The 20060-nt window shown below is 42.0% G+C and overlaps 1 protein-coding gene across 8 annotated transcripts in view; it reads right to left on the bottom strand.

The window, feature by feature from the left end:
• Positions 1 to 20060, bottom strand: part of LOC135497099 (vesicle-associated membrane protein 3-like) — a 33019-nt gene that overhangs the window by 9829 nt on the left and 3130 nt on the right. For 3 of the 8 annotated variants that reach the window (XM_064786811.1, XM_064786814.1, XM_064786808.1), the window contains 4 exons: positions 15912 to 15993; positions 15252 to 15330; positions 11777 to 11856; positions 6315 to 6366 (listed from right to left, as the gene is read on the bottom strand). In XM_064786811.1, coding sequence (XP_064642881.1) covers positions 6315 to 6366; positions 11777 to 11856; positions 15252 to 15330; positions 15912 to 15993 — 293 coding nt within the window. Of the gene's footprint in view, position 1; positions 1760 to 4702; positions 4755 to 6314; positions 6367 to 9216; positions 9297 to 11776; positions 11857 to 15251; positions 15331 to 15911; positions 15994 to 20060 lie in introns of those variants that run through there. The other 5 variants (XM_064786812.1, XM_064786810.1, XM_064786815.1 and 2 more) reach the window with 5 other exon arrangements.

The following is a 20060-nucleotide window of genomic DNA, read 5'->3' as shown; positions in this document are numbered from 1 at the left end:
TCGTTGGGAACCATTATACACATTGATACTGAGAATGAATAACTTGCATATATCAATTAATGATTCATGAATAATTAGTATGAATTTAGATTTTAAGTTTTGTGACAATTTTTGTTTCGGCATCTGCAAAGTAAAACGTGAAAGACAATCACTACAATTTTCACAATCAGGTATGATAGTTATCAAAGATTCCACCAGGGGGAGTGGGAACTGAAAAGATACTGACAGTATGTACTTTAGGAACAAGCTTTCCCTCTTTCTTTATTCTGAAACTCACTAACAATCCTGGCGATTCGGAGGGCTGCTATTTTTTGCTCTGGCAGTCGAAAGTAGAAGAGAGGATCAGCCCCCAACTCTCTGGCTGAAGCAATGATAACTTTGTAACTGAACTCCACAGTCTCAAGGTGGAGTCCTGGATACATGTACACACTGCTGGCCATCAGCCGTCCCTTGTTACAGGAGCCCCTCTCAAGAGGGCGATAGTGGATTGCACTGGAAACAGATTGATCTAATTTTCTGCGACAGCAAACGCAACAGCGTGAAACAGTGGTGCCACATAGTGACAGCCATCAGTGATATCTAGGACTCCGCCTTTAGCATGTTAAAGAGGGAATATAGGTAGGGACTAGGCGTCAAATCAGTAGTCCCCAGTTGGCAAATATGTACAGCAAACTGGGATTGGTTTCATTTAGCGAGTGAGGTGTTCCTTGTACAAACCTGAATAGGTCTGATGTATTGTCAGATAGCAGAGACATCTATCAGCGACTCTGTGTAACGCGATCTGGCCCACCCAACTCCTGCCTATAGTCTCCCTTTAAGTCTAAAGCTACTCATTTGGAACTGGTGGACATGTTGCTTCCTATTCTGAGTGTTGAAATTGGAACTGGTTGTCTCATCAAACACCTTGCTGTTGGTATTGGTGGTCTCACCAAACACCTGACTGTCGGTATTGGTGGTCTCACCAAACACCTTGCTGTTGGTATTGGTGGTTTCACCAAACACCTGACTGTTGGTATTGATGGTCTCACCAAACACCTGACTGTTGGTATTGATGGTCTCACCAAACACCTGACTGTTGGTATTGGTGGTTTCACCAAACACCTGACTGTTGGTATTGGTGGTTTCACCAAACACTGCTCAGATGGAACAGTCATTTCAACCAAATACCTTGGCTACCGGCTTGGTATTGGCCTAACTCGCAGTGTCTGGTTGACAAAAACATGTTTACCAGTTCCGAAGAGACAATGTCTACAGCTAAAGCTACCTGATCAGACACGCAAGAAAACCAGGCATTTCAATTACATGCCAGCTTATCTGCCGTTAAAGGGGTACGCCGTTTGTAATTCCTGGTGGTCCAGGAAAATAGAAATACAGTAATACACAATGTAGTTACTGTCCCTTCCAAAATTGGGATGCCCAAATTTAAACGTTGGACTCTAACTTCTTGATAAAAGTGCAGATTTTAGTTCGAGTTCTGTTTAAGCTGAAGAATGATTTCCATCTTTGTTTGAAGAAAAGTCACTTCCTCAGTATTTAGAATGAGATAAGAACGCATCCATCTCAATTCAATTCTTGAAACCCCAAAGGATGAACCACACCTCGGCCATCAGTAGGCCCAAATTAAGAAATCTGAGAGTGCTCAAAATCATGTAATTTAAAGCCCGGAATTCTGCTGCACAGTTTCTTGTACAACACCACTAGGGTACGCCACTGCACGATTACTGCTGTACCGTTTGGCCCTATTTCGTAGTCGCCCAAACTGTCAAAGAAGAAAGAGGAAAGCGCATGCAATACAGTAGACTCCAGCAGACGTTAACAGTCTGAAATACTCAAAGGTTTGTTTCTGACTTCCAAAAGCATCTTATTTCACCCAAAATATATTCAAAAGTTCATCTGCAAAAGCCAAGAGATTATGAACACTGCTTTCCACCCCACAAATGGATCGTTCCAATTCAATGTCCAACGTTGTACTATGTAATGCTCCATTGGCATTTAAAGTAGGGGTGGAAGGTATCCTTGTCTGTTGACACTTTATAAACAAATGGATCATTCCAATTTGGTGTAAAACTTTGTGCTTTGTCATGCTCTGGTGACATTCAAAAGAGCCTGAGAGGGGTGTAAAGTGTCCTTGCGTGATGCCACTTAATACAATTTGTAGCCAATGCAAGAAAAAATCATGATTTTTTTCTGCAACCGCCTTCAAAATTGCCAAAATTCCAGATCCCTGTATAGTTATGAATCAATTCTGCTCTATCTTCTTTAATAGTTCTCCATTTCCCCAAGGGACATTTTCAAGACATCAAAGTCCAAATTCTTAGTGCAAGTCACAAGCCTACAAATTAATGAGAAGTGAATGTGGGTAAATCTTTGTGAGAGACAAAAATCTTGAAATCCAGGTCTTGGTGGGGAATTCCGTTTCTCTGGCCTTCGCTTGCTCTAGTAAATGTTGGTGTTAGGTGTCAATGAGGAACCGGTGCGATTTATCCGCCGCGTGGCGCTGCAATCGATCATACCAAAACTCTCCATTTCCAATGCATTATCATGTTATTTCTGAGCCCGAAAACGATCGCTTATTTTCGACCGATTTTGGCGACATTTGCATCTTCCTGTTTTAAATCTATTGAGCTATCAGTTTCTTAAGATAATTTTGCGGAAAATATGCGCAATGCCAGTTATTGGGCACGTTTTCTGTCGTTGAAATCCTGTGCAAAAATGTACGCAATGGTTTCCCGTGATTGACCTCATGCGACGTCAACAGACCAGAAAATGACGTCATGGCGTCAGAAGGTACGATCGATTGTGGCGCCGCCACTGGCATTTATCTTAACGCCGGTTCCTCATTGGGAACATTCGTAAAGTTCTGCTTGTTTGACATGTTCGTCAGGTGACCTCTTTTAAAGCCAGGATCGACTTTCAACATCAAGAAAATCTTCAGGATGTGTACAAGTGTTCCATTCTCTTACGTTCAGGTCCTCTAGTTTTAGATTAGAAGCACAGAATTCTCAAGTCTGTTGGAGTCCACTGCATGAGATAGTTAGGTAGAATAAGGAGGGGGTACAGATGGATGTGGCGCGGGGGGGGGGATGCGTCTTATATTTCTCAAAACGATTTGGATGGCCTCTTTTATATACTTGAAAAATGTCATTGCATCAAGTGTCATATCCAACATTTGGCACTGACCATACCATTGGACAATGATGACTGATCTCTCTCCAAATATCCATCTATTCGGGCCAGCAGTGAAATTTTCGAAATAAAAAATGGATCAAAAATGTCCAACGTTTCCAATTCTCTAATGCATTTTCAGTTAAAACCAAAACCCTCGCGGCAATTTTTCTAGAAATGGAAAAATGGATGAATCGAGTTTTTTGATGATACTGCACTATTTCCCATTCATTTAAAACCATAAAATTGGGTCAGGATAGAGGGGTGGGGGGGGGGGGGGGTTAGGCAGATTTACATTGAATTACAGAGTATTGGGAATATCAGAAACAGAACATCAACAATTCTGAAATGTTTTCAAATGTTAAATCGAACACGACATGAGGGGCTATTAAGATCCTGAAAAGTCTTATTAAATTATTTTTATGCGGACACATATATTATCAATTATGAGCTTTTATGCAAGTTATCGCAAGAAAAAACTAACTTGTTAAACAATGGGTTAAAATTAAATTCAAATTTGCAGAGAATCACTTTGGACTGAAAACGTAACCAAAATTAGATGCAACATTTTGATTTTGGATCAATATTGTTGAGAAGAATTCTGCAAATTCCATATGACAATGTTAGTGGTGCATGTAATGTCATGGTGACTCAATCTACATTCAATAGTTAATAAGAGTCAATATCGAACATTACTAATTAACTAACTAATTAACAAGATTATTAATTAACTAACATTGCAGGGAATTGATCCTTTAATGTGACAGATGCTAAGTTTTTGAAATTCCAGTACTGATAACCAGTAGGCTATGAGGCTCTATATTTTTTTAGATGGGAATCAACACCAAGTAGTTCTGCTCAGTAAAACCCCTTTGACAACCACCAGGGTTTCCTCCAGAGGGGGGGATGGGGGGATTCATCCCCCTAAAATATTTCATTAATTATGAGCACTAAAGTTTGTTTTACAGTGAAATAAGTAATTTTCATGATTTGATGTGTAAAATAAGAGCAATTGGGAGCCAATTGTAGCGGTTTCAGGGCCAAAAAACGTCTCAAGAGGGGTCATATACTCTTTTTAAGAAAAAATTTTTTTTAGAAATTTTTTTTTTTTTTTGCTCCCCTCAAATTTAATCCTGGCAGAAACCCTGACCACTGACGATTCTACCAAATTTAAGGATCAATCCCCAAGCAACTTGTGAAGCAAATCAATGAATTAAACCTGTCTTGCAGCAAAATCTAACAACAAAGCCAATGAGCAAAATTCAATATTGTGAATTTGTCAGCCATGTTGGATTTCAAAGGCCATCTTGGATTTGATGAATGCCTATAAACTGGGTGAAAATCGGTAAATTCTGATTCGAATTTCAACCAACCACATTGTTTAATCACAGTCTGACACAGAAAAGAGTATCGATTGGCTTATTCACAGGCTTGACGGGCACTGCGTCCCTGTTTTTGTTGTTGTTTTTTGTTGTTGTTTTTTGTTGTTTTTTTTTTGCTGCTTCGGAACAGAAAAATGGAACGTTCTATCACTTACCAACAATTATAATAATAATCACTAAAATAACAGCTATAAGGATCGCCCACATCTGTAAACGAAACAAAAAGTGCAATATAACATAGTGAAAACGTGCAAGAAAATGGTGACATGACTATAGAGAGTGAAGGTCAGGCATGCCTTGGCCTGCCCCGCTAACTCTTTCGCAACCACAGGTTTTTAAAAGTTACCGTACCCCTGGCCAGCACCCGGTACAGACCGGCAGCCCAGATCCATACTTGGTTTAGGAAACGTTTCATTGTAAAATAGGTCGCATTACCAAATCTTAGGGACGAGGTATGCATTGAATTGAGTGCAGTGCTGCCATCTGTATTTTTTGGCATAACCAACCATAGACATATGGGGACGAGGTTGAACGATAGAACTCAGGAGAAATTTAGCACAATGCCAATGGATTACTGCGGGCTTGTAGTAGGTAATGCACGGTACCGGTATGTACCGGCTGGGGTAGCGAAAGAGTTAATGGCATCAGGGTGCCGCTACTGCACCTGTACGCAATTAGGGGCAGGGGTGATGGGAAGGGCCAAGGCTTGTCAAAGAAAACGTGTTAACGTTCATGGTGGGCACAAAGGACCATGTAGTGTGCATGTCAATACTTACACTTCACTGCAAAGGAAAGTTAGTTATGCACAGAACATGGCTAACATAGGCAACCGAAGATGAACACCCCAATTTGTACTTAACCTAATCCTGATGCACCATAATTTTGGTCCATAAAGGACGTTTGTTTCATATTAGAACTATACTCCGTTCGTTCCTCGGTCGCCATCTTACAAGTGTAACGGGCAATGATGCTTCCCGACTTTCCGCTCTGGTTCAAATTTGGAAATAGGTCGGTTGAATTTTGATGAAATCATGTATTTGGCATTTTTGGGAAATCACCAAAACTTCTGATGAAATCTTCTGCAAACACACCTTGTCTTAAAGGGAGACTCCAGCGAAAAACAGGCAGGTCAGATTTAAGTTACACACAGTCGCCAATAGGGGTCTCTCTTATCTCACAGTATACCGAAATTATAGCCATGGACTTGAAATGGAATTTGAGGAAAATGCACATTCTTAGAATCAGTTTAGAAACATTTCTAGCAGAAAGTCGGGAATAAAAACAATGCAAAGACACAAGCAGATGACTAAAGAGGTGCAGCCATAAAACGCTCATCAAAATTTACTGAAATTATTTTCTCATGAACTTTCCTACGCCTGACGGCTAGGTCTGTCCATGAACTTGTTTTAGAAAGCGGCCAGATGGAAATGGTAGTTTACATACCGTTACACAGGTGGTGCCACTCATAAGGCCATCCATTACAGCCAGGTTAGACGCACATTGATAGTTGCATAAGTGTATGAACTCACCACTAGCGCCACCTGAGAATAGGAGCAAACACTAGCATTTCCACCCGGCAATTTCAGAAATTCTGATGAGCATGGTAAAAAAAGTTTCGATAAGAAAAGAAATTGTGCGACCAAAATGTCACGACGTATATCATTCTGATGACAGAAATGAAAATATCGAAGGTTTAACGACGCTAGTATACACAGTAACACTCTTATAGAGGGCGCTACATGAGTGTACTAGGTCTGGTGTCCTTACCAACTATGATTATAACGATTATGGCAACTATAACACCAATTATGATCATCATCTGAAAAAAGTAGATTAATCCCGCAAATTAGAAACCGGGTGTGCAAATGAATTATTGCCAGAAAACTGTAACGATAGCTCCATTCTGAGCTTAGTCTCCGCTAGAGTGGTGAAAGGGAAACTCTACCATTTTCACAGGCGTTGGATTAATTCCCATGCAAGTCATCAGTGTGGCCATGGTGACTGGCCACATTGCCTGTGTGAAAGCGGCAAAATAGTGGTATTTCTTTTTTTGTCTTGAAAAGCGACAAAAAGTAACCAAAACGACCCCTTGTCAGCATCACCCAGACCCCTAAAAAATTCTCGAAGTCAGAATAACTTTACGATGTATACTGGGTTTTTATGCAGAAAATGATTCCGTTCCTACATCCCCCTAAAGATGGCGTTGGTTTTATTTCAACATTAAAACGTTTAGAGAACATATAAGCAGCTGAAAGGGGGTATCTTTGACCAGAAAATTGACATAGATCTACGTCGGATGGTGCTGGAAGTGTTAACGTTTCACCCACAGCATTCAGCCCCATAAGAGCTCGGGTATTTTAAGCCACGACACCATCACGCCAGCCTCAAGATAGTAGTGCCAATATTGGATTAGCAGAAATAGAACTATTGTTACACAGATTTCAGGCTGCTTAGTTATTTATAATGCACTCTACGATTGTCTTTCATAGAAGGCCTCAGAAAAAAAACACAGATGATGGCAAAATGTTTTCCGTGCAGTTTGGAAATTGTGCACTGCTTTTGTTTGTGGTATGTTATGCTCATTATGATGGCTTAATATTACCATTAAGGTATAAACATAAAGAAATCACTGTAGAAATTTTTTTAATTAAATGAAACAAATTCACTTTTTCTGCCATTTTCACATGACTGACTTTTGTGATATATAATATGTAAAACTCAACGGAAAAGATAGTCATTGATTGTGACACCAAAAGTTGATGATTTTGCTACTTTCAATTGTTGGGAGACAAAATTAAGTTTTTGCTGCAAAATTCAAAAGTTTTGAAATGCACAAGGGTGGAAATTTTTTCGTGTAATGTCTTGAGTGGTTTTCGCAACCCACATTGCAAAGAACTAATCAGTCACAAACATTACACGGTCAACATTATAAGTCTTTCACTGAGACCAGTGCACACTTGTTATTTAAAATTCCAAAACATTTCTGAGGCCTTCCTTTGAGTGATTTTTACATTGCTATCATTTTTGACAATTTAAAATGAAAATGCCTGAAATAAAGAACTGTATATAATCATTCATACCAGAAGACCATGCTAGGTCATCATAAGCTACAAGCAGGTCGCTACTTCTAAACAGGCCCAATGCACACCACAGCCGGAAACAGATTCATGCAAGCGGCGCCACCAACCACCACCACGAGCACCAGAGGCGACAGATTTTCCTCGCAGAAGGAGAAGTGTGAGCTGCAAATTGGCCATAACAGTTTTTTTTTAATTTCCGAATTCTGAGACACATCTGGGAGGATACAAAAGCATTGTAGAACTTTTGTGTGCATTTTTGTATGAACAACCCTTTGCACAGTTGTGCTGGCCAGTCAGAAACTCTCACTAATTGCAGGATTTAGGGACGACTTAAGCCCCGAGGGTAAACCAGACACCTTCACCACCATAATACAAGCATTGGGCATCTTTGAAAATGATCAAAACTTCCACTTCCAGAGCATTAAAAGAACTAAAAAAATTTAAAGGTATACAGAATAAAACTTTGGCATATGATTTTATACTCATTCCAATGCTAGAAACAGACCCCAATAATTTTTACACGCTAGAGGACTATTTAAGTTCATCCACAGAAAACATTCTAGTGAAATAAGAGGTACAATCTTTCATCCCACAAGCAATGCCTCAAATGATTACTTGATAGACAGCTCATGGTTGACCATCCGTTTTCAGCTAGTCTGGCAAACTAAGGTCAACAATGACCAATATTTTCAAGGCAGGATCTAGTGACAGGATCTAGTCGGCTGTATTGGACCCGAGCAATTGGTCAAATGTTTGAGCACAATTTCCACTGTATAACCCCCTCCCCCCGTGGGTAGAAGTAGAGTTGATGAATTTAGAGCCCAAGTCTTTGAGAAGAGACCAGAAGTTGTTAGTAAATTGATGCTAAGAGTCTTGTTGAGTAGAGTGATGACCACTCAGGCTGGACCACGACACAACAGTTATTCCAATCCAGGACAGAGCTGTCAACCCCTAAATACCCCTTTCAGTATTTTCCCCCTGAATTTGTCACTTTTTCAGTATTTTGGGGGGGTCTTTCAGTAACACATAAATGACTCATTATCACAAACTTTCAGTAGGTTTTTTGTTCCTTGAGAAGCACTAATAAAGTCCAATCTCCGTGCGAACATCGAATTCAAGCGGTCAAAATCGAAATCCGCCATATTGTAATCTGAGATTGAGTCGTGCGCAACGCAGGAGAAACGCTGGCAGTATCATAATGCCAATGTATTTGAAAAAGTTAATGTGATTTGCGCGAGACTTGGCGGTGCACAGAAGAAATCAACAAAACGAAATCGACGAAACGAAAAAAAATTGAACTTTTTTTTGAAAATCGTATTTTTGATAGCAATTCCGTAACGCCGTACTAAAATGCGTTTTTCGGCCAAAATCCGTACTAAATACGGAAAATCGTAACAGGTTGGCAGGTCTGCCAGGATACTTTTTCATGATAGAACATGAACAGCACTTTCATACAAATTGAAATGAAACCGCCCCGATAGCATGCATGACAAAATGGCCAAAACCCTTGCCGAAAAAATTGAAAAGCCTAAAATCTTTCTTTCGAAATGAAGAATGAAGAACTGAAAATTTATGATTCAAATGGGCACCTTGAGGTTTTTCCACCAAAACTTTCTCCGTATTCTCGTTGACGTCGTTTGAAATTGTTTTGCTCCAACTTGTAACGTTTCTGCGACGACACAAACAAACAGAAGACTAACTAACGATATAAATAAACAACAAATTTGAGGTGTGCGACACCGAGTGCTGCCGCTGCTGACACCTAGGGGCAAGACATTGAACTGTTCTCAAGACCTGTAACAATTATTAATAGTTATCGTTGGAAAACATTTTCACGGGGTGCAACGCCAGAGACAAGACAAGCAAGGGGGCAACAAAATGCACAAACCATGCACCACTCACTGTAACCATATAACACCAGCATCCTTCACAAATCCTGTATCACTCACACCAAACCAACCCCCAGCCCACCTCACACCAGACCTCAGACCCATGCCTCTCTGCATGCATTTAGGCCCATGTCATTTCATCTCGAACAGTATCAGCACAGTAGCCTTGAGTGGAGGTTACTATCGGGCAGTCATTTTTGATTGTTTAGCAACAGAGCTCCTGTTCGGGGGCGCTTCATCCATCCAAAAGTGTACACAAACTGTGAATACACTTTCATCCATCCAACACCCTTTATACAGGAAGTCTGTAAAGTACATTTGGCATTGGCCCCCTCCCTTGAAGAGAATGATCCCTGTTAATGTCATTAGCTCGGCGCAAACCCCTCTACCAGTGGCCGACCTACTCATATTGATCGAGTATACAGTGCACCATTCATAGCATAGGCATTCATCAATACTGATGTGCTACACTCCCCTGAATGCACGGAGTGTTGTTATGTAAGTTATTGATCTTCTGATTGGCTGACGCAGAGCTTGATCAGGAATGACCATCACCAACAGCAGGATGACGAAACGTCACAAATACATTACATAATCATAAACAATATGATGAATAACATGAATGAAGTTGTTAGGAAATACCTTAGAGATTTTGATGCGTGTGTGCATGAATACACCAGTCATTGATGTATATAACCATGTTACATGGATGTACACACATGCATGTACATGAGTCATTTAGTGTTGAATTATTAGCAGTGTTTTTGCAGCCATGTGATTGTTACATACATGTATATGCACTAATTGATCAATAAGAGTTCATGTACAGATGGTAGGCGCAGCGCTGCACTGAACACATTCCAATAATGAGTACCACTAGCCCTAGACACTTGATAAAATCCGGTCACTTTGGCTGCAGCCACTGCGTACAGTTGGATACACAGTTGGAACTGCGTACAGTTGGATACACAGTTGGAACTGCGTACAGTTGGATACACAGTTGGACAGTTGGAACTGCGTACAGTTGGATACACAGTTGGAACTGCGTACAGTTGGATACACAGTTGGAACTGCGTACAGTTGGATACACAGTTGGAACTGCGTACAGTTGGATACACAGTTGGAACTGCGTACAGTTGGATACACAGTTGGAACTGCGTACAGTTGGATACACAGTTGGAACTGCGTACAGTTGGATACACAGTTGGACAGTTGGAACTGCGTACAGTTGGATTAGTCACTTCAGTTCTGGTTGGCATAACTGTCACACCAGCATGCCTAATTTATGCCTGTCCCTTGTAACCCACTTTACCTGTGATTGTCTCGAAAAAGATGATATTTGGCACTGCGGACGAGCCTTGAACGAAACTGGCATGTTCGGTTTTCAATTGGCGCAACAACGACAACACCGTTTCACCGTCAGCCGATCATACAATACAATGCAGATAATGCACAAGTGAAGAGTTTTACCATCATGCAATCACTACACAGCCAGACTCAAACCCAGAGGCATTCTACTGGACAAAACAAACAAATCATTATAAACAGTTGACATCAGTCTGAACCGTTTGGTTTCTAATTTGACAAGTGAAGAAAAATCCTTTCCTTTTTATCGGATGAATTGAACCTCACCCCTCTCCACAGCGAGTGACTCGGAAAATCTTGGGGACGGGATTGTATGAAGAAGGTTTCGAAATTAGCCAAGATGACGCAAGTTTTACATCACTTCAATTAACATCACAATGGCAATGACATGATGATATATTTTAACATCGCGTCACTTTCGCAAGAAACGTTGTTGGAAGTTCATGCATGGTCCAACTAGATGGGAAGGTGGGAGACTAAAAAAACTTCCCAACTTTCCTTATTTACAGCTGTTACAGATTGAATGGCTTGACTTGTTGAAACCACCAACAATTGTGAATGATATAAGCCAATGTTTTGTCAAAGTTGCGAACAGAATTGACAATCATCTTGACGATTTGCCATGTAGACAGGACATTGACGAACTGACTAGAACACTGAACTTGTCAAATTAGAAACAAACAGTACACAGTACAGGCAAGTGCCTCTAGTCCAGTCAAATTAAACCACAATTTGACTGGACTATTGACTATAAGAAAGGTAGAATGGGGTAATTGTAGCCCCGGTTTATTTGTAGCCCCTGCAGTGTTTGATGCATGGGGATATCAATCAATATCATAGGCAGGGGCTACAATTACCCCATTCTACCTTACATCATGCATAAAACTTGGTATACCTTGCAGTTCTTCCACCAGTATTTCCGTTTCAGTTTGCCAGCGCTGGCTTCGAACTGGGATGCTCCTGCTTGCAAAGCATCTGATCAAAAGATAGGAAGAAGAGACCCATTACCACTGCAGTATAAAAGGGTGCATCAGGACATGGAAGTCAGCTTGGCCTAGTTGATGACGACAACTATGACATGTATGATGGGCAGAGACATGTATTCATCCACAGGCGAAAGTGTGGCACTGACACACAGTCCGTACTGAACTGTGAAGCTGTGGTAAATACATGACTGTGATGGGTGAAAGTGGATTTATTCTTCAATATTTGGTGGATTCTTAATCTATAGAGCCAGGCTATAACAGGGATATACTTTTTGATAATTAATTTAAGGAAATATTGTCTCACTGGCCAGTTTAGAACTTGTATTCTAATAGGCCCATATCAGTCCGGGAGTGACGATTTGATGGCAATGCTGTACACAAATCAATTTTTCTCAGGCAATCGGTATTGGAATGTTTTGAATTTTTACTATTATTTCGATAAAAGCCTCTTCATAACACATTAAAATTTGGTGGGAATTAAAAGCACCCTTGGTGTACTTTTTTCACCAACCTATATTCATCAAAATGTACACAGAATGTACACGCTGGCTAATAGAGGTCTCTGGCCTGATTAGAGCTTGATCTGCCTATATCCAAATGTAACACATCAGACCAGTTTTGGACTTTAAAGAGACATTTTGTCGGTGATTTGAAGGAGCCAGGGCAAAACATTTCTCACAGGAAATTGGTCCCAATCCAGGGTTTGATTTCAGCAGTGGTCCGATGCCCAACCTTGGTGTCAAAGGTTTTTCTGTATCTTGTCAAGATGAGAATAAGATCATGAGGTTCAGGGTGTATTGCCCGAAACCACCTTATTTCAGGGCACTTCTTTGAGTCGTGACTAAGTGAGGTTGCCAACCGGCCGCAAGAAATTTCACTCACCTCTTCCCAAAAAATACCCTGACCACTGCACTGTTTTGTAAACAAGGACAACCAACTCGCCTTGACAGGTTGCCCTATTATTGGAAACTTGACCCGAAAGCCTCAGAAATAAAATTGACAACTGTAATCATATTTCACTTTCAACCTCTTTTAAAGGTACAGGGGTGATTGAGGAAATACGTCATCAACAAACAGGGCAAACCGGCTTTTGAAAAGAACATCGAAAGCAAAATTGATTATGAATAAAATGCTGCTAATGCTGCCTTAATCTGACTGAAAAGAAGCTGAAGAATCATACGAAAACCAAAAAAATAAATGAGCAAATCTGAAGAGGGCAAAGCCACCTGAGAGAATCAATTTCCTAACTTGTGGAGAGTCAATAAGGGCCAACTTTAAGCTGCCCCGCTCGGCTCTTTCAGGTCAGTGCAGCTCGGTAAGCTGGGAAGCCTGCAGTAATAAACGACACTCAGCAAGTTGGAAAGCTGATTCTGGAGGGTGAAAGAAAACATTTTATGCATGAAATGAGGGGCAAAGCCATTTTAGCAGTCACCCTGGAGATTGGTTCGAGTAGATCTACGGGACATGACATAAACACTACTTTATCAAATACCAAAGTAGAAAGGACAGGGACACCAGGGCCCAGTTGTTAGAAAGCATGTCTGCTGGTCACATCATGTTGACATGTCGTTTTGCACTAACAAGATGTCAACATGATGTTACTGGCTAACATTCTTTCTAACAACCGGGCCTGGTTTTACTACTGGTAGTGGTAATAGATTAAGAGTCCCGCCGGCACGGGGCACAGGAACCAAACCCCGAAGCCTTGGTACGCCAGGTTGCCTACCTTGTTGTGGTAACGTTTCTTTCGAAACATAACCGTCCGACCAGGACCCTGGGAAAAGGTGCGCTCTCATTTCAGATCAGCGTTATTTCAAATCTCTCATGAATCATTACCACCAACATCAACAATCACATAAAGACTAGTCTTATACATACTGAAAACTAAGGCAATTGAATTCTGCTGAATTTTTTAGAGTCAGTCAGACAGCATATTTTAAAACGCACTGCAAAATCAGTGCACTTCCTGAACGCCCAGAATATATATAAAATCTTGAGCAGCCCTTGAACTTGTCAGTACTAATTATAACTCTTTCCCACGATGCCCCCCCTCCTCCCAGTTCCTTGTGATGTCTACAGGTGTAAGGCATTCCTATCAATACTGTCCTTCAAAAACATCATTGCCAATCTAGTGCTTTGTCTGTGCACAGGCAATTGTGCAGGACATACATTGTACACCTTTAATTTTTAGCTCACCTCTTAGCAGAGGTGAGCTTATCCCATACCGTGGCGTCCGTCGTCCGTCGTCGTCGTCGTCGTCGTCGTCGTCGTCGTCGTCGTCGTCGTCCGTCGTCCGTTAGCAGGGCACGTTTCGTAACTGTTAGAGCTATTGAGTTGAAACTTGGTACACATGTACCCTTATGTAATGACACCTGGGAGACCAAGTTTCGGTCCGATTCGTTTCATGGTTTGGCCACCAGGGGGCCAAACGTTAAAAGGGAAAATATGCAATATCTCCCTTAATAGTAGTCGGGAAATTTTGAAAAAAATATGGTAGGTACTTCTAGCAAAGGTGCATCATATATCCTCCGGGTTTTTGATTTGACCTCCTTTTCAAGGTCACAGAGGTCAAATGGTGTAAATTAGCCGTTAGGATGTAATGATGGCACGTTTCTAAACTGCAATGACTATTGATACCAAATTTGGTACACATTTACCCCTTAGTCAGGTGATCTCAGGGACCGAAGTTTGGTCCAATATGATTCACCACTTGACCACCAGGGGGCAAAATCCAAAAACCTTAAAAATGTGATTATTCCTTAACTTCTTGCCCGATTGCCACCAATTTGATATCATGGGTACATCTAACCACCATACAGTATATGTCACACAGGTTTTTAATTTGACCTTCTTGTCAAGGTCACAGAGGTCAAATGGCGTAAATTGGCCGTCAGGCCGTAACTATGGCACGTTTCTTAACTGCAATGACTATTGATCACAAATTAAGTACACATGTACCCCTTGGTCAGGTGATCTCAGGTACCGAAGTTTGGTGCGATCTGATTTGCCGTTTGGCCTCCAGGGAGGGGGCCAAATCCTAAATTCTTCAAAATGCCATTATTCCTAGTAATGACTTGCCCGATTGGCACCAATTTTATATCATAGGTAGATCTAATTCTAACAACCATTCAATGTGTCACCCGGGTCTTCTTTGATTTGACCTACTTTTCAAGGTCACAGAGGTCGAATGTACTGTAAATTGGCCATTTTGGGAAAATTGTAATTGCTTGGACCTACATCAAACCTAACACTACATGACACAATACCATGCTCTTTATCCATCTTTCCTCCACATGAGGTGAGCACAATGGCCCTGGCCATTTCATTTTAAACTTCCTGATAACCCCTCCCCGAGTAATGTTCAAATTATAACATGTCACTCACCGGCTCGTCCGTCTAATTCTGACAATTTCTGATCCCTCTCCAACACTTTGTCAACATTTACTCGCATGATATCTACAACCTGTGAACGAAAAGAGAAGTTCTCAATTGCATAATATTTGATTTTTTCACATCAGAGAGAGCTAAACAAGGCCCCATAGCTCACCATCGGGCCACATCAGAGAGAGCTAGGCCCCAAAGCTCACCATTGGACCACATCAGAGAGCTAGGCCCAATAGCTCACCAATGGACCACATCAGAGAGAGCTAGGCCCCATAGCTCACCATTGGGCCACATCAGAGAGAGCAAGGCCCCATAGCTCACCATCTGGCCACATCAGAGAGAGCTAGGCCCCATAGCTCACCATTGGACCACATCAGAGAGAGCTAGGCCCCAAAGCTCACCATCGGGCCACATCAGAGAGAGCTAGGCCCCAAAGCTCACCATCGGGCCACATCAGAGAGAGCTAGGCCCCACAGCTCACCATTGGGCCACATCAGAGAGAGCTAGGCCCCATAGCTCACCATCGGGCCACATCAGAGAGCAAGGCCCCATAGCTCACCATCGGGCCACATAACTCATGAGAGAGAGCGAAACGAGGCCCATGAAGCCATCAAGATTGTTTTTTCCATATTCCAAAAAGGGTTTTAAAGATTCCCTTACCTCATCTACCTGTGCCTGGGTTTGCTGCAACCGTTTGCTGCCACCCTGTTGTGGAGGGGGACCCCCGGGCCCTCCAGCTGACCTGAAAACCAAGAGAAATCGATTAGCTAACAAATCAATTTATGGCAATCTCCCTTTATCGCACCATTTTTATTTCTAGGAGACAAAAAAAGATAGTATTAAGGACATAGCACTCATCTCAATCCCTGCATTTTTTAGCAAAGTTAAAAACCCTGAATAACACTTAACAGTGGTCTACAGAACTTCAAGTTGAATGAAACCTCTACATGTAGCTTGTCAATTCCTGTCGTTTGAAACCGCTATTTGAAATTCAAAGGACTGCGAAAAGCCAGGCAGGAATATTAGTTTCTCGAGAGCCACGCTCGATCATCCAGAAATACATTTCTGGGTTTCTCCCCGAGATCGAACATGGCCCGGGCATGTTGTTAGTCAGCAGAGTTTACCACTAGGGTATGAGGCCCCTTGGATCTACCATCGAAAGATTGTTACTTTTTTGCATTAGGGACCGTCCTATGGCGCTTTAAAGGGACAATTCAGGCAGCAGCTAGGCAGGCAAGATAAAGTTACACAAAGCTGCCAATAGGGGTCTCTCACATCTCACAGTATGTCGAATGATTCACGCTTGTACGAGGAATATATTTAGTGCTGAATCTGACATGACCCAGTGCCCTTACTGTGTATATAAGTCACCTGAAGATGGTCAAATTATCCCCTCTGCTCCTGCCTATAGTCCCCCTTAAGTGAGTAAGAAATGTCACAGACATCCAATTAGAGGTTAAAAATGAAAACAAGCCTAGTCATTGCATTTAAAACATTCAAAATGCATCATCACGTTCAATTTTTCAAGTATAAAATTGTGTATAATGTAAATTTGGAGAAAAAGATCATAAAATGAGATTGTCAATTTGGAAAAATAGTCAAAAGATTTAGAGATTTTATGTATCGTACAAGTTTTAAAAGATTTACAATGTTCACAAGGTGCATACATTATGTAAATTATGTGACACATGGGCTTGTTGTAAAATGTGGCATCAAGTTCTTGACAGTGGTCATGAGGGAAGAAATCGACAGAGGGCGTAGTGGGAATACCAAGGTTGGAAATTAACATCACTGCCTGTCACCTTTAAGTCGGAGTTCTCCATCAGGGATTTAACAAGGAAGGCTGGTACCCAATGATATTCAAGAAGTTTTGCCAGTGTGCAATACAAGGTATGGTGGCCTTCTAAATAGAAACCTTTTACAAAATTCTAGAGCAAGGTAGGGTGGATCTTTCATGGTACCGTAGGCTGATAAGCTGCCATTAGTGGCAAGGTAGGGTAGCCCCCACCCCCCCCCCCCCCCCCCGACAAATTGGGTAGGCCACCCTGACCAGCAAAGGCGTTGTGGGGAACACTGTAGGTTTGTGGGGTCGAGTCCTGGTCGGTGCACGTCTTCATGTGATTTATAGAGTTGGCGACGCTCTTGGACAGCCCAGTTCTCCTCTGGTAACACTTCAGGAGCGGGGCACAAAAGACCAATCTCAAACATCTGGAGCTGAACTTTTTGCCATATTCAACCACAAGCAAAGTCGGGTGCACAACCTTATAGAGAACTTCAATGATTGAAAAGCAGAATATAAAACAGACGATAAAATGGATTGTTAGAAATATTGAATGCTGAAAGAAGAAGTGGATGGTAATGAGAAGTATTGCAATAGCTTTTTTGATCCTTCAAAAATCCACCTGGTGACTTGGGGCTCTCCAATTTCTCAACTGGGCTCTCTGCGGTGGCGAAAATGTGTGATATTGTATTGCAATATTTAGCTCTTATCCATGTAGTAATAAGCCAGGGGGGCCACTCATCCTTGTGCCTTGAGTGTTGGATAGGCTGCCCTATGAGAACAACAAATCGTTCTCAAATCCCTTGCCCCCTTTTCTGACAAATTTTCTATCCCTACCTCATATTGCCGGTACCGGTATGAGCTACATTCACATACACAAGTTCCCCTGACAGGTGTGAATCTCCCGCAACTGGAGTTTGGCAGATGATCGACAACAAGGAGCCTACATTTTACATGGATGTAGTTTAAAAAGATTTATAATCAGAATAATAACTTATTAAAATGAATTTGATTAATGGAGGGCAGAGAGTAATTAGTAATAAATTTGTAATTTGTAGTTTATAATAAATGATGCGTTCTGTTCTCTCTCACTTGTCTTCTCCAGCGGGGGTGTCGGGGGGTGCAGTTCCCCCCTCAGGATTTGGTACCCCTTCACCAGATGGTGTCATATTCTCCCCATCCTCCACGCCACCGGAGTGGTGGGATCTGATTGAGGCCTGCGAGGGGCGGTGAGACCCGGCCGCAGACATGCCGCGGCTACGCTGCGATGCCACAGATTGATGTGACATCACCGATGGGCGAGAACGCATCGAGCGCGAGTCTTCGCTGGAATAGATCAGATAAAAAGACGCTTGGTCAAGTGCGAGAAACAGTAGAGGAACACACAGGATGGAAACGTCATTCGATTGAGTATCGACAGCTGAAGAATGTTATACTGGTACATGTTCAGTGCCCAGTTGCTGTGACCTGCTCCAATTATCAACGTGAAAGTGTCACCCTGTCTTTCCAAAGTGCTCCTAGATAAGTTACTCAATTGAAGACAGCATAATTGAGCATCTCAAACATGTGACTGGCCAATCACAGCTCTTGTTCTTACAAATGTACGACAAGATGCCAAAAAACGCATGGTCCACGTATCAAGTTCTTCTATACTCCTAACTGACAGCAACATACCATAGAGTCATGACACTATTAAGGTGCAAGTATCAATTCGTGTCTTGTACCCCCCTTCCTCAAGGGTACGACACCTTATCACCCTATCACGACATCTTAAGGCTCAAGCATCACCCTTTCTTCACCAAGGCTACTTTTTCTTTCGTCAAGACATCACCATCAACAATATATCAGTTGTCACCATCATATAAAGTAACCGGACTAATTTTACTGGGTAAGGCTGTATGTTCGACAAGACATCGACACATTAGCATCCTTATTCTTTCCAGCTTCGCCAAATTTTCACTGAAGGAAATATAAACACTACTCAAGCATCAGCAAAGATTAGTGGCGATAGCTCAACTACCCTTGAGGAGGGGGGGGTACAAGAAACGAATTGATACTTGCATAAGGACACCCTCAGGACCGACAACAGGTTCTGTCCTAGAGAGGTGTCCAGATCAGAGAGGTCAAATTCAATGCAAGCAACCAATTTGGGACCAAAATTAGTTGTTCTTTTACTCTTCTAGGCAGAGTGTCCTTAGGGAGGTTCAGCTAAGTTCTACTGGGACATGGCTCAGTCGAATGTCGCTATACCACCCTGTGGCCTTAAGGACCTAGGTCTACCACAACCAAGACAAACCACACATGCACATTCATGGGTAAAAAAACAGGCACTAAATCTTTTGATACTCACAAATCTTCACCTGCCGTTCTAAAGAGGACAACGTCATGGTGAAACTTAACACAGTAGAACCCCTCTATTAAGGACACCCTCAGGATTGACAATTGCTGTCCTTAATAGAGAGGTGTCCTGATTAGAGAGGTCAAATTGACTAGAAACAACAAGTTGGGACCAAAGTTAGCGTTTTTAATGAATAAAGATGTTGTCCTGAATAGAGAGGTGTCCGCTAAGGGAGGTTCCATTGTACTACTACTACACTCATCAGTTTGTCCAGTACCACACTATAGCTGCGCTTACACCACGAAATATTGGTGGACCAATTGCACGTACACCACCACATTGCAGCGACAAATTGGTTCGGCAATCCATTGCCGATACAAATTGGTTCGGCAATCCATTGCCGATACAAATTGCCGGGCGAATTTGTCCCACCAAGCTTGATGGTCCAAATTCGCCCGGCTTGTTAAAAGCTCGGCTTTGTCGTGGTGTACGCGCAAATGGATCGGCAATTAGCTAGTTAGATGGTTCGGCTCCAGGCGGCGTTTTCGAAATGGCGCTTTCTGCTTATTGTTTGCGCGCCATCTGTAGCCGGATTTTATAACTAGCTGCAGCGCTGGTGTAAGCGCTTGGTGGATTTTCGATGGTGCGGCATTGGTTCGCGAACCAAGATTGGTGGTTCATTTTCAGGTGG

The sequence above is a fragment of the Lineus longissimus genome, chromosome 12 (assembly GCF_910592395.1).
Source record: "Lineus longissimus chromosome 12, tnLinLong1.2, whole genome shotgun sequence".
In the NCBI taxonomy this organism is placed as follows: domain Eukaryota; kingdom Metazoa; phylum Nemertea; class Pilidiophora; order Heteronemertea; family Lineidae; genus Lineus; species Lineus longissimus.
This window is presented reverse-complemented; position numbering and strand designations above follow the sequence as displayed.